General features: G+C 41.0%; 2 protein-coding genes across 2 annotated transcripts; both read right to left on the bottom strand.

Annotated features, from left to right (window-relative positions):
- Positions 1-489: 489 nt before the first annotated feature.
- ppp1r3g (protein phosphatase 1 regulatory subunit 3G) lies at positions 490-2,923 on the bottom strand. The gene has a single exon (XM_035942206.2). The coding sequence runs from the start codon at positions 2,838-2,840 to the stop codon at positions 2,025-2,027; it is 816 nt and encodes a 271-aa protein (XP_035798099.1). The 5' UTR covers positions 2,841-2,923; the 3' UTR covers positions 490-2,024.
- A 4,062-nt stretch (positions 2,924-6,985) lies between these two features.
- LOC111585897 (cytochrome b5) lies at positions 6,986-13,946 on the bottom strand. The gene is made up of 5 exons (XM_023295531.3): positions 13,684-13,946; positions 9,166-9,294; positions 9,048-9,077; positions 8,607-8,641; positions 6,986-7,837 (listed from the first exon to the last, which is right to left on the bottom strand). Exons 1-5 carry the CDS (start codon positions 13,819-13,821, stop codon positions 7,759-7,761), a joined length of 411 nt encoding a protein of 136 aa, XP_023151299.1. The 5' UTR covers positions 13,822-13,946; the 3' UTR covers positions 6,986-7,758.
- Between the last annotated feature and the right edge of the window lie 976 nt (positions 13,947-14,922).

Raw genomic sequence — 14,922 nt, 5'->3', positions numbered from 1 at the left:
ACTTTTGTATGTTAATATCCAGATTTTAGACTCTGTTGTTCAGTAATATCCAGGTTTTAGACTCTTTTGTTCATTATTATCCAGGTTTTAGACTATTTTGTGCACTAATACAGAACTTGTTTACACTTTTGTATGTTAATATCCAGATTTTAGATTCTGTTGTTCATTAATATCAAAGTTTTGACACTTAATTGCATTAACATCTATTTTTTTGACATTTTTGTCCACTAATATGAAGTTTATTGATGCTTTTGTTCATTAATATCCAGGCTTTAGACATTTTTGTGTGTTAATATCCAAATTATTTACAGTTTTTATGTTGCACGCAGTAAACACAAGTCAGTCAGTGTTAACAATTTCCCATCAAAGACCAAAGAAACACAAATATAAAAAAAAAGACAACGAAAACGAGCTAGCAGGCCCTTTTTTTGGTTTAAAAATGAAAAAAAATTAAAACTGGGTCAACAAGAAACAAGCTTCATTTTCCACTTTGTTATGTTTGAATTTTAGCTTTAATGGATGAAATGACAAACTACATTTTTAAAGGCACATTTTTTTCTCTCTCTCTTTGGTTAAAACAACAAAAAAATGAAAAAAATAGAACAAGTCCATTTTTCATCAGTTTTTTTTTGTTTAAACAGAAAAAATAATAAGAGAGTTTCTTTAATATCTGACATTTCAGTTGAAAAATGGGGAAAATGTTTTGGTTTTTGACGACTCTTTTCTTCCTTCTTTGTTTCTGAACCAAACATGGATTTATTTATTCTTTTTAATTCAGAAATGAAAAATAAAATCCTGGTGGTTCCAAACAAACAATCAGGAAGCAGAATTCAAAACATCATTTTAATTTGTTTGAAAATCACTGAATACGAACAGCGAGCAGCTTTATGATGCTTAGTTTGAACAAAATCACAGCGATTTTTGTGTTTTTTTCTAGCAGTAAATCAGCAGAACCTCATGAAGGATTTAATGTTTTCATCAAACTAACCTTCAGCTCAAAGAAAAATTAAACCAACAGAGAAGAAACCAGGAGAAACATCTGCAGCATCTTCAGTCACAAAACCAACAAACCGACTTTGTTCTGAGCTTCCAATGAAGATGAAGGAACTTCACGTGATTTATTCCAGAACCTGAGAACATCTTTAACCTGCTGGTGAAGAAGTCCAGGATGAAGATCAGCTGAAACCTCTGAGAGGAACCAAGACGTCTACAGGACGTTCAGAGATCAGAGGAGAAGCTGAACCAGGAACCATGAAGCCAAAGGTTCCTCCAAGAACCTCCAGCTGCTTCCTTCACATCTTGTTCACAGAAACGGGTTCTTTAAGGAACGTTTTCCACCTGCTTCTGTTCGGAAACGTGATTATTCAGAATAAAAGTCAAAGAACCTACAGCGTTTCTGGTTCCTCACTTTAAAACCTGAACTCCTGGTGAAGAAACACAAAGTTATTCAGACAATTTAATTCATTCACAACCAGTTAAATTTAATTTAAACCAATTAACAGCAAATACTCAGTTTAATTTAAAACAACAAAGAGCTGATTGATGCTTGGTCACCAGCGAATCAGAACATTTATCTTCTTTAATGGCAACAAGTTCCTGAATCACTGCTCAGTTTGTGGTTCTCTTTGTTCTGTCAGGAACCCAGATTTATCACTGATGTTTGAAAGGAACAATTAGTGCAGCTGGGATTTTACACCAAACCACAAACCTCCAATAAAACGAAGACGAACCTTTCAAGAACCTCTAGATGAAGAGGACCTTCAGCTGCTGGGGAACTTTGAAGAACCTTTAAGGAACCATTATTTTCCTGAGTGTTGATCATTTCTTTCAGCTTAAGGAGAGATTTTACGCACGGATGGAACACTTTTACGCACGGATGGAACACTTTTACGCACGGATGGAACACTTTTACGCACGGATTGAACACTTTTACGCACGGATTGAACACTTTTACGCACGGATGGAACGCTTTTACGCACGGATGGAACGCTTTTACGCACGGATGGAACGCTTTTACGCGCGGCTCAGGTGGCGTGGGAGGCTGCGGTCCCGGGCATGCTCTGGTACCGGAGGCTGTAGTTTTGCCCCCCGTTGTTGTCCCAGAACTCCCCCTCGTCACTCTTCAGGTACACGGCCAGGTGCACGGCCGAGCCGGGCTCCATGAAGGGCGGCGTGTACACCGTGAACACGTAGCGCTCCCCCACCAGGTCCGGCTGCTCCGCGGCCACGGGCACGGCCTGCGCGTCCACGTAGGACAGCCAGTCGTTGAAGGTGTACCTGACTCCGACCTCCTTGTCCTCGCGGCCGTCCAGGACCCGGATCTGCCCGCGCACGTCAAACTGCGTGATGGTCACGCGCTCCAGACAGACCCGCAGCTGCCGCACGCGCCGCTCCGCGTCCCGGAGCTCCGGGAAGCAGGCGACCAGCCGGTCGGTGTCCCGGCCGGCCTGCAGGCGGTGGCGCAGGTCGGTCAGGAGTTCGTGCTGCTGCGGCGGGAAGCTCCGGTGTCGGGACAGAACCTTGGACGGGATCTGCGGCTCCTCCAGCGCGCTGAAGTGCTTCACGCTCTCCAGAGTCAGGCCCATGGAGTCGGCGAACTTCACGCGCTTCCCGCCGCCGGACTCCGGCTCCAGCAGCACCACCGGGTAGGCGGGCAGGGACCGGGCCCTCCTCCGGTCCTTCAGGAACCTCTCCAGCCGGGACGCGTCCTGCTCGTCGTCCAGGTCTTCCTCCTCCTCCTCCTCCTCCTCCTCCTGCGGCTCCTCCAGGCCGTTCTCCGGTAACCGGCCCGGGGGGAGCGACTCCCCGCCGGTGGGGCAGCGTGGCGGTGAGCGGGACATGGGGCCCGGGGCCGGTGTGCTGCGGGGCGGTGAGGAGCCGCTTCTATACACTCCCGCCCCTCCGGTGCTGGACGAGCAGCGCGTGCAGCGCGTGCAGCGCGTGCAGCGGGAACACGCGCACCGTCACAACAACCGTCACCTGTCCACGTGCAGCACGTCACTGCTGTCACACACACACACACACACACACACACACAGTAACACACTTCAGCTTCAACTAAAACAAGAAGAAACTTTTGAGTTCAAAATGTTCTGAAAAAGTAAATAAAAAAATCTTATTTTTTAAAAAGATTTTAGCTTTTTTGGAACCATTTGTTGTTGTTTTGTAGATTTTCTCTGTTTTGTTAAATTACAGATAATATAAAATAAAATCACAGAAAAAAGTTAATCTACATGTTGACTGTAATAATTTTTTTAAATAGACCAAAATCATGAATAAAATTTTATATTTTAATATTTTGCTCTGACAGAACGCAGTCATATAAATACACAGTTTCACTGCATTTAAATCAGAAAAAATACCATAATTTTTTCTATTTTCTCTTTATTTTAAAGAAAAACTGTTTATTCAAGACTGAAAAATGAGGAATAATTTTTTAAACTGTTAATTTGAAAGATTTTTCCCCTTTTTCTTAAATTACAGATAAAATCCTTAAAAATTACAGAAAAATATGAATTCTTTGACTATTAAAACAGAAAAGACAAGAGTTAATAAAGTCCACATAAAATATGCAATTTCTACAAATAATAACTTATACTTTTGCAAAGTTTGATCATAAAATTCCAATTTTTACTGTATTTAAATCAACAAAAAAATTAAATCATGCATATTAAACAATAGTTTAAAAAATTCATAAATGGATAAATTAACTGTTAATTTATAGATTTTGTTCTGTTTTGTTGAAGATAATTTCACCTACAATCACAGAAAATAGTATTAATTTACATGTTGACTGTCATTTTTTTTTTATAATTAATTCAACAGGTTCAAACTTTTCATTATGTCCACATAAAATAATCTGTATTTTCACAGATAATAATGTTTAAAATCGTTTTGCTGTATTTAAATCTACTAAAACATAATTATTTTACAGATATTTGTTTCTATTTTTACCTTTTTTTTGAATGAGACAGTTTAATCTTTTTGTGTTGTAATTTCATTGTATTTTTAGTGTCTTTAATGAATTTCTATTACAGGAAACGTTCCTTTTCGGTTGTTTTTCTGTTGAATGAAGGTTTGCTCTTAGGAAATCCTCGGCTCCGTGAAAAGCAGCGTGACGTCAGCACGGTGACGGCGGTGACGTCACGTGTTTGTTGACGGACGGCGGTGTGACGCATTCAGGGCCACGTGGGAAAAGTGATTTACATAAGAGCAGCTTCAGCTTCAGGGAGGATTTAGACATAAATAAAAACGCTCAACTAGTCTGAATAACAGCAACAACAACAACAATAATTACAATAATAATAATTAAAGGACTTTTATAGGAATTAATTAAAGGAACAGAACCACATCCAGGGAACCACTGATTGTTTCTAGGACTCTATATAGACATTACACTGTTTAAACTACTTTACATCCCATAATACTGATGCTTGGAATTGGTTATAAAGTCACTTTGTATCAGGTTCAGGATTGTTGGATCATTTTCAGTTGATTCTAGCCTTTTTTTAGTCATTTTTAGTGACTTTTGACTCATTTAACATGATTTAAAACGTTTGAATCATTTTGTAAATAAAAATAAAAAGATTCCAGTAATTTCAGAAACACTTTGAGGCATTTTGGTCAATTTTTATTGATTTTGGGCATTTTTGTAGTAATTTTGGATAAATTATGTAAAGTATGAACAAGATTTAGTCTTTTTTTTTTGGTTAAATTTGAGTATTTTCTTTTTAATGATGATTTTTGTTGTTTTGTTTTCATCGTTGTCATTATTCTGTCATTTGGCGTCAGTTTTGTGTTGTTTTGTGTCTATTTTTTGTCATTTTGCATCTCTTGTTCTGTTTTGTGTCTCATTTGTCTTGTTTTGTGTCCAGATTTAGGCATTTGTGTCTTGTTTTTCATCATTTATGTAGCGTTTCAATTGTTTAGTGTCTCTTTGTGACACTAAACTATGATCTATCCCATAATATATCTGCACAAAGCTGACTACAAAAAAATTAACAAAATTTAGTCCAGACTGAGACACCTGGATGGATGTAAAACTGATCTGGTGTCAGTTTTTACCAGAACTCAGATGTTATTTTTATAAAAAATTGGTCAAATTACATGAAACTTGGCTAAAATGACACAAAAATTGTCCCAGATTTTTCAATATTTGTCAAAAATGGTTCAAAAAACTGTTGAAAATGACAAAAGGTGTTCAACATTACACTACATTGCCCCAAAATTATTAAAATGTGGCCCAAAAATGACCCAAAAAACCTTCTAAAATGACTCCGTATTTCCCCAAATTATTCAAAAAATGTTCTAAAGGACCTGAAATTTGTCCAAAATGACTTGAAGATTCTCGATTATCCTCAGACTGAGACACCTGATGGATGTAAAACTGGTCTGGTTGGATGTAATCAGATGGAAATAGAAGAAAAACTGTTTATTCCAGTAACTTTGTTGGTTGTTTATTTAAATGAGCTCATATTTTCTGACCTGAAGCCTCATTTTCCTCTAAACGTGTCGTTCTGTGCAGCAGAACATTCAGTAGATTTATGATTTCCATCAGAAAGCAGAAAATCTTCAGGCTGCTGTTGAGACTTTCCACCACTAGATGGCGGCATTTCTGTGTTTTTCCTCTCAGATTCTCTGGAAATTCCATCAAAAAGCAGATTTTCATCCTAAATAACAACCAGGAGGATAAATTTGAATCGAAATGTTCTAAAATCAGAAACAAATCAAGATATAAATGATTTCAGTGTTTTTCTGCTGCATCGTTTAGTGTTTAGATTATTCATAAATCTTCTGTTTCATCCACTGGGTGGCGCTGCAGCTGCTCTGTGCTAAAGTTCACCTTTATTTATCTGCAGCTGATAACCTTCAGCATAATTTCCTCCCTGATTAAAGAGCAGCAGAACACGCCTTCAGCACCTTCAGCCCACAAGAAGAAAACCAGTTCATCAGCAGCTCAATAATAATAATAATAATAATAATAATAATAATAATGTAAGCACTTCTACCTGCAGAGACGCTCAGTTAGGAGCCAATCAGAGCCTCCGACCTCCTCAGAACCACCTGATCCTTCATCTGCAGCACCTTTAGTTTATTCATGCAGCGTTTTATCTTCAGACTGGGTGTATTTCCAGACTTACAGGAACTTAAAGGTCCACATTTATCACTTTTTAAGGACCTTTTCCACCATTTCTGAGCCTCATCAGTGCAGCAGAGAGACACATTAAAAACTGACACCAGATCAGTTTTCCATCCATCCAGGAGTCGCACTCTGATGATAATCGAGAATCTTTGAGTCATTTTGGATACAATTTTAGGTTCTTTTGAAAAAAAAAATGTAATAATTTGGGGAAATATGGAGTCATTTTCTAAGTTTTTTTTCTCATTTTTTGGCCAAATCTTAATAATTTTGGAACAATTTAGTGGAATATTGGATATCTTTTGTCATTTTGAGCAGTTTTGAACCCAAAATCACCACAAAAAGGACCAAACCTACCACAAAGTAGGTGAAATTACCCTGAGACATTCAAATATGCCAGCAAAAACATGCAAAATCACCATGAAACTGGCCAAAATCACCACAAAAAAGCCAAAACTACCTTTTTTTGTCGCAATTTCACCAGTTTTGTGGTAATTTTGTTACTTTTTGTGGTGATTTTGGGTCTTTTTCCTGGCATATTTGAGCCTTTCAAGGTAATTTTGGCCATTTTTGGGGTCATTTTGTGTCTATTTGTGGTAAATCTTGGCTGGTTATCTTGAATATTTTTTGTGCCAAATTTGAGTTTTTGTTGCAATTTCACCTGTTTTATGGTAGTTTGGGTCCTTTCCGTGTTAAATTTGGCTGTTCTTGTGGCGATTTTCTTCCTTTTTTGGGGTTTTTTTGCACCAATTTGTGGTGAAAATAAAATAAACGTGTGCACAATTCCTCAACATTTAGAGGTTTCTGTGTCAGTCTGGGCTGCAGACAAACATCTGGACACAAACAACAGATTCTGAATCATTTTTATTGCATAAACAAGCAGCAGCAGGGTTACAGGTGGTTCTGGATCTGGATCTGGTTCTGGTTCAAGGACTCAAACCGCCCCTGAAAAGGCACTTTTTTTGTTGAAAATCTAAAAACTTTACCAGCAGTTTCTGTCCGGTCTGTGTTTTATTTGCATTTTGAACCAGCGATCAGGACCTCCAGGCAGGATTTTGCAAATTCGGTGTGTTTTTCTGTGATTTTCGACTAAAATATCAAAATCCGGAGAACGTTTCTAAATATATTTCAGGTTTTATTAATCCATCAGCTGCAGCTTGTTGAGAAACAGAAAAGCTGGATTCTGGTTTGTTGTTAGATCATTTCTTTTGACTCTGCAGCTTCAAACCAATGTGTCTTTACTCAGATTTCATCTTTTTCCTGCTGATTCATGATTAATTTCCTTCAATCAGAGCTGCGTTTTACATTCACTAAGATAGAAAAACAACAAATTATACATCCACTGCATTCACACGACTCCAGCTCAGACAGATTCTATAAACATCAGTGTTTCAAAAGGCAACAGGGTAAATGACTTCGTTAGCAGAATGCCGTGTGATTGGTTACAGGCTGAAATGGATTGTGGGTGTTTGTGGAGTAGACGCCTCCTCTGGATCCTCGTCTGCTCCTCAAACACCTCCTACGCTGGGAGGAGCCTCCGCCGCCTTCGCTCCAATCAGACGCCGGGACACGGGACCATAGTGCCTGTTGATGACATCACAGCTGCACGTCTGATGATGTCATTCTGATGTGTAGATGCGGTACATCAGCGTGATGATGGCTGCCACCAGAGCAGGAATCACCAGGTTAGACCACCAGCTGGAAGACAGGACAGATAGTTAACTAACTAACTAACTAACTAACTAACTAACTAACTAACTAACTAACTAACTAACTAACTAACTAACTAACTAACTAACTAACTAACTAACTAACTAACTAACTAACTAACTAACTAACTAACTAACTAACTAACTAACTAACTAACTAACTAACTAGACCACCAGCTGGAAGACAGGACAGATAGTTAACTAACTAACTAACTAACTAACTAACTAACTAACTAACTAACTAACTAACTAACTAACTAACTAACTAACTAACTAACTAACTAACTAACTAACTAACTAACTAACTAACTAACTAACTGACTAACTAACTAACTAGACCACCAGCTGGAAGACAGGACAGATAGTTAACTAACCCATATTAATACCTGAGTTAACAAACTGACTCGACTACCAGCAGACGGATAGTTAGTTAAATATCAAACAAACTGACCAACTAGTCCACCCACAGCAAAAGAGAGGCAGTTCGTTAACTGACTAACTATAGTTAGTTGGTTACTTAGTTAACTAACTGTGGGTGGTCTGCTTAGTTAGTTTTCTAACCACAAACAGACAGACAGTTGGCTGCAAAATTGGTCAGTCGGTTGGTTAGTTGTTTTGTTAGTTGGTCAGTGGGTCAGTCAGTTAGTTGTTTGGTTGGTTGGTTGGTTGGTTAGTTGGTCAGTTAGCTACTTGGTTTTTAGTTGGTCGGTCGGTTAATCGGTCAGTTGGGTGGTTGGTCGGTTGGTGTTTATGTGTACCTGTTCTCGTCCTTCAGAGTCGTCACCATACTTTCCTGTAAAACAAACAGTCGACGTCAGATTCGCTCATTGACAGTAAAAAGGAAGATATGAAGAGAAACCAGATTCAGTGTTCAGACTGAGACACCTGGATGGATGTAAAACTGATCTGGTGTCAGTTTTTAATGTATTTTTCCTCCTAAAATGTCATGTGTCTATCTGCAGGCTCAGAAATGATAGAAAAGGTCCATAAAAAGTGATAAATCTGGATGTTTGAGGGCCTGAAAGTCTGGAAATACTCACAGAATGAAGGTAAAACTCTCATCATTAATAACGTTAATGTGGATAAAGAACTAGACAGTTCTGAGAGCAGCTTTGTTCAGACTTAATTGTTTTTATATGAAATGACCGAACTCTTTCCATCCTTTTCCGCCTCTGTTTCCCATCATGCATCAGACTCACCGGAGGTTTCACCAGCTTGTGTCGGTCGTCCTGCAGAACATAAACAGAAAAACACAGCGTCAGCGTTTGAACCTCAGCAGGTGAAGTTCACAGCGACGCCTCCAGCCTCCGTACTGACCGGGTGGACCTCTCCGATCACCATGCCGCTCGCCATCTCACGGGCGTCCGTCGAGTGTCCCACGTCCTCGAAGCTCTCGGTGGCGTCTCCTCCCGCCTGCTCCCTCAGGACCTCCTCTCCTCCGGGGTGCTGGAGGGAAAAAAACACAACAAGTATGTAGTTTCAGATTTTAACTGGGATGGATTCAGACCAAACTTCCACCATGTAGCAGCCACAAGCAGCAGGAATTGTCAGACTTTCAGATTTCCAACAGTCCTTGAACTAATCATCTGTCATGTGCCATCAACTCGGGAAAAGGCACCAAATCCAAGTCTGACATTTTATCAAAATCGTTTTCTTCTACGAGTTAAAGATATGCAGAAATTAACTGTTTCCTCACATCAAAATTTGGAAAAACAAAACTAAATTAAAAAAATTCTGCTCTCAAAAGCGTTGAGCTACAACAAACAGTCATAAAAGACACAAAATGACCACAAAAATACACAACATGAACACAAAACTACACAAAATGACCATAAAAACACAAAAAATGATTATCATAATCATTATTATCTGTAACTGAACACAACAATCCTTCTAAAGTCATGATTGTTCCGTTTCCGTAGAGAGAAAAACACTCAGAAAGTGAGGATTACTGATGTGTAAAATCTGGAGTGTAAATAAATGTTGATGTCGTCCAGAGTTGGAGCTGAACCAGGTTTTACTGAGTCTGGTCCCGTTTCACACACTTCCTGCTGATGACTGACAGAGTTTACAGCTCAGACTGTGACCTGCAGTGAACCATGAAAACATCTGGATCCAGCTGTGACGTCTTCAGGCTTCCTGTCCTGACCTGATCTGGTGTCACCTCTGAACACACAACCTGCCCTCTGAACACACAACCTGCCCTCTGAACACACAACCTGCCCTCTGAACACACAACCTGCCCCCTGAACACACAACCTGCCCCCTGAACACACAACCTGCCCCCTGAACACACAACCTGCCCCCTGAACACACAACCTGCCCCCTGAACACACAACCTGCCCTCTGAACACACAACCTGCCCCCTGAACACACAACCTGCCCCCTGAACACACAACCTGCCCCCTGAACACACAACCTGCCCCCTGAACACACAACCTGCCCTCTGAACACACAACCTGCCCCCTGAACACACAACCTGCCCCCTGAACACACAACCTGCCCCCTGAACACACAACCTGCCCCCTGAACACACAACCTGCCCCCTGAACACACAACCTGCCCCTGAACACACAACCTGCCCCCTGAACACACAACCTGCCCTCTGAACACACAACCTGCCCCCTGAACACACAACCTGCCCCCTGAACACACAACCTGCCCCCTGAACACACAACCTGCCCCCTGAACACACAACCTGCCCCCTGCACACACAACCTGCCCCCTGAACACACAACCTGCCCCCTGAACACACAACCTGCCCCCTGAACACACAACCTGCCCCCTGAACACACAACCTGCCCTCTGAACACACAACCTGCCCCCTGAACACACAACCTGCCCCCTGAACACACAACCTGCCCCCTGAACACACAACCTGCCCCCTGCACACACAACCTGCCCCCTGCACACACAACCTGCCCCCTGAACACACAACCTGCCCCCTGAACACACAACCTGCCCCCTGAACACACAACCTGCCCCCTGAACACACAACCTGCCCCTGAACACACAACCTGCCCCCTGAACACACAACCTGCCCCCTGAACACACAACCTGACCCCTGAACACACAACCTGCCCCCTGAACACACAACCTGCCCCCTGCACACACAACCTGCCCCCTGAACACACAACCTGCCCCCTGACCACACAACCTGCCCCCTGAACACACAACCTGACCCCTGAACACACAACCTGACCCCTGCACACACAACCTGCCCCCTGCACACACAACCTGCCCCCTGAACACACAACCTGCCCCCTGAACACACAACCTGCCCCCTGAACACACAACCTGCCCCCTGAACACACAACCTGCCCCCTGAACACACAACCTGCCCCCTGCACACACAACCTGCCCCCTGCACACACAACCTGCCCCCTGAACACACAACCTGCCCTCTGAACACACAACCTGCCCTCTGAACACACAACCTGCCCTCTGAACACACAACCTGCCCCCTGAACACACAACCTGCCCCCTGAACACACAACCTGCCCCCTGAACACACAACCTGCCCCCTGAACACACAACCTGCCCCCTGAACACACAACCTGCCCCCTGAACACACAACCTGCCCCCTGAACACACAACCTGCCCCCTGAACACACAACCTGCCCTCTGCACACACAACCTGCCCTCTGAACACACAACCTGCCCCCTGAACACACAACCTGCCCTCTGAACACACAACCTGCCCTCTGAACACACAACCTGCCCCCTGAACACACAACCTGCCCCCTGAACACACAACCTGCCCTCTGAACACACAACCTGCCCTCTGAACACACAACCTGCCCCTGAACACACAACCTGCCCCCTGAACACACAACCTGCCCCTGAACACACAACCTGCCCCCTGAACACACAACCTGCCCCCTGAACACACAACCTGCCCCCTGAACACACAACCTGCCCCCTGAACACACAACCTGCCCCTGAACACACAACCTGCCCCTGAACACACAACCTGCCCCCTGAACACACAACCTGCCCTCTGAACACACAACCTGCCCTCTGAACACACAACCTGCCCCCTGAACACACAACCTGCCCCCTGAACACACAACCTGCCCCCTGAACACACAACCTGCCCTCTGCACAGCCTGAACTCAGAAACCAGCTGATCGACTCTCAGCTCAAAGGTTCAAACCTTTTGTTTGTCTTTATGATCCCAGATTTCTACATTAGTTGCTCACAGTTTTCTGTTCCCGCCCAGAGACTGGTGTCATACAACAATTCAGACTTTGTCATTTTCTGACTCTTTGAGGACACAACAAGACATAAAAGAACACTAAAGGCACAAAACTAAAACTAAATGACCACAAAGAGAGACACAATTAACACAAAGAGACACAAAATTACCATAAAAGACAAACAATGACATGAAAAAAGACCCATAACAACCATAAAAACACACAAAATGATAACCGAAGAATTAAAAATGACCACAAAAAGACAAAATCACCATAAAATGACCACAAAAATACACAATATGTCAATAAAAAGTCATTAAATGACCACAAAAAGACACAAAACTACCATAAGATGTAAAATGAATACAAAAAAATACACAGAATTACCACAAAAGACATGAGATGACAACAAAAAGACACAAAACGAACACAAGGAGACGCAAAACAAATGTAAAGTCTCAAGAGACACCACAAAAACATGCAAAGCAACCACAAAAAGATGTAAAATGAACACAAATCCTCAACATGAAGGACAATTCATGATGTCAACCACCACTGATGGCGTCCAAAACCAAACAAAATAAAAAAACAGTGAAACACAGTGAATGCATCGTCCTGACGATGAAGAACGGAGGCTTTTTGTGGGACTTTGTGGTCATTTTGTGTCACTTTGTGGTGGTTGTGTGTCTTTTTGTGGTCATTTTGTGGTTATTTCACGTCTTTCATGACAGAACATACCATGATTTCTAATACATAATAATGAGCTAAGAAGACAATAAATACACAACATAACCCAAAAGAGACATTAATTAACAAGAAAGATACATGACAACAAAAGAACACAAAATTACCAAAACAGTTATACAAAATGACCTCAAAAGGACTGAAAATGACCACAAAAGACAAAAAACTACACAAAATTAGCACACCAACATCACAAAATGATGAGAAAAAGATCAAATAACCACAAAAAGAAATAAAATACACTAAAGAGCACAAAAATTTCACAAAATTTCCACAAAAAGGCAGAAATAGACAGAAACTAACCATAAAAGGACAAAATATGATCACAAAATTTCAAAAAAAGACCACAACAAGACGAAATCACAACACAAGGACATAAAAGCATGAGAAGAAGCTGGAAGAAGACAAATATTCCAGCATGAAAACGGTCCAGAGTTTCTACGGTCAGATTATTAGATCAGATTATTGAACTGAATTTAACTCCAGTGCTGGGAAATCTGACTTCATCTAGTTCTACTGCTTAGAAATTAATTTAATGAGTTCACTGGTTGTTCAGTCGACTCCTTATTTTAGGTCAAAATGACTCAGGAAATGTAAGTAAAAGACTGTTAGAAACTATAAAAGCTCATTCGACTGGATTCCTGAGACAGAAAGTTCATCTTAACTTTGTTGTTTTTGGTCTAAATGAACACATTAATAAAGAGTGAACTGGTTCCTGTATTAATCTGAGCTGAGCCTTCAGTATTTCTCAGCTGATCTGTTTGTTTCCACCAGAACCAGAACTCCTAGAAGTCCCTGTTGGACCAACTTTTCCTTATTTCCGGTCCCGGATGGTTCTCTCTGTTCGGACCGGTCCTTTAAGAGCCTTCTGGAACCGGACCGGGATACTCACCTCCTCCAGGAACTTGGTCACATCATAGACCTTGTGGTGGACGATGATCCAGGTGGACTTGAAGGAGTTCTGCTCCTCGATCTCCGACAGTCGGAAGTACTTCACTCCGGCGGGGCTCTGCTGCTGCTGTTCCCCCATCTGTGCGCCTGGAAGTCGGCCTGTGTGGACGCGAAGAGCCGCGGAGAGCAGACGGACGGACGGACGGACTCACAGTGCGGTTATATAATCCGCCAGGAACGTCGACATTTACTCCACTAACTATCTGTCAGCGCTGCTCGGCTTATCAGGTAAATCACCTGAGCTCAGCACGGTCTGCTGCTGCCGCCTTCAAAATAAAAGTCTCATTTACGGAAGGACAAAAAATGATCACAAAAACAAAAAATGTGACAATAAAAAGACAGAAAATGGCCACAAAAAAGACACAAAACTACCACAAAAGACAGAAAATGTTCACTGAAGACACAAAAATTATCAAAAAAATCAAAATGACCACAAAACGGACACAAAATGATAGAAAAAGACCAAAAATACACAATATGACCATAAAAGACAAAAAATTACCACAGAAGACACAAAAATGATCAAAAAAGACCAAAAAAATCAACAAAATGACCACATAACAGATGCAAAATGATCAAAAAAAGAACAAAATATACAAAATGGCCACAAAAGACCCAAAATTTGGACAGAAAGACATAAAATGACCACAAATATATACAATATCACACAAATTATGAATTCACCTGACTAATTTAGTGTTGATGTTAAGTGGTTGTGCAAATTTACTGAACAAATCAAGATCCCACAACATTAAATAAATCTGGCTTTACCCAACTAAAGACTATAAAAATAATTATAATTTGTTAATCTAATGAAGTTGAATATTTAGATTAAAACCCCACATATCATCCAAACACTCTGCAATATTATAAAAAATACAAATACACTAGACTAGTTTAAATATTAAATTAATTAAATAATTAAAGCCCAGCAATGCTATTTATTATATAAAGTACTGAAATACACTACAATATTCAATAAATTTGAAACACACCTGTCTAATTATTTATTCACATTTATCTAACTAAATGAAATCAAGGCCATACTACATTATATAATAATCAAATTTAGCTGAATAGCGTCATTATTAAAGCAAAGACCCTCTAATATTAAATTATTGCATAAAATATGAATTTACCTCATTAATTTAAATGTTGAAGTTAATGGTAAAGATCACAG

This window comes from Amphiprion ocellaris, chromosome 22 (genome assembly GCF_022539595.1).
Source record: "Amphiprion ocellaris isolate individual 3 ecotype Okinawa chromosome 22, ASM2253959v1, whole genome shotgun sequence".
Classification (NCBI taxonomy): Eukaryota; Metazoa; Chordata; class Actinopteri; family Pomacentridae; genus Amphiprion; species Amphiprion ocellaris.
Note: the sequence above shows the minus strand (reverse complement) of the source record. Positions and strands in the feature narration are given on the sequence as shown.

What these genes read in the sequence shown, in the direction of transcription:
- ppp1r3g (XM_035942206.2), bottom strand. Translation starts at nt 2,840, where the DNA reads ATGTCCCGCTCACCGCCACGCTGCCCCACCGGCGGGGAGTCGCTCCCC.
- LOC111585897 (XM_023295531.3), bottom strand. Translation starts at nt 13,821, where the DNA reads ATGGGGGAACAGCAGCAGCAGAGCCCCGCCGGAGTGAAGTACTTCCGA. An exon ending in TGACCAAGTTCCTGGAGGAG is followed by an intron (nt 9,295 to 13,683) that starts GTGAGTATCCCG and finishes TTTTCCCTCCAG; the next exon opens with CACCCCGGAGGAGAGGAGGT. An exon ending in ACTCTGAAGGACGAGAACAG is followed by an intron (nt 7,838 to 8,606) that starts GTACACATAAAC and finishes CCTGTCTTCCAG; the next exon opens with CTGGTGGTCTAACCTGGTGA.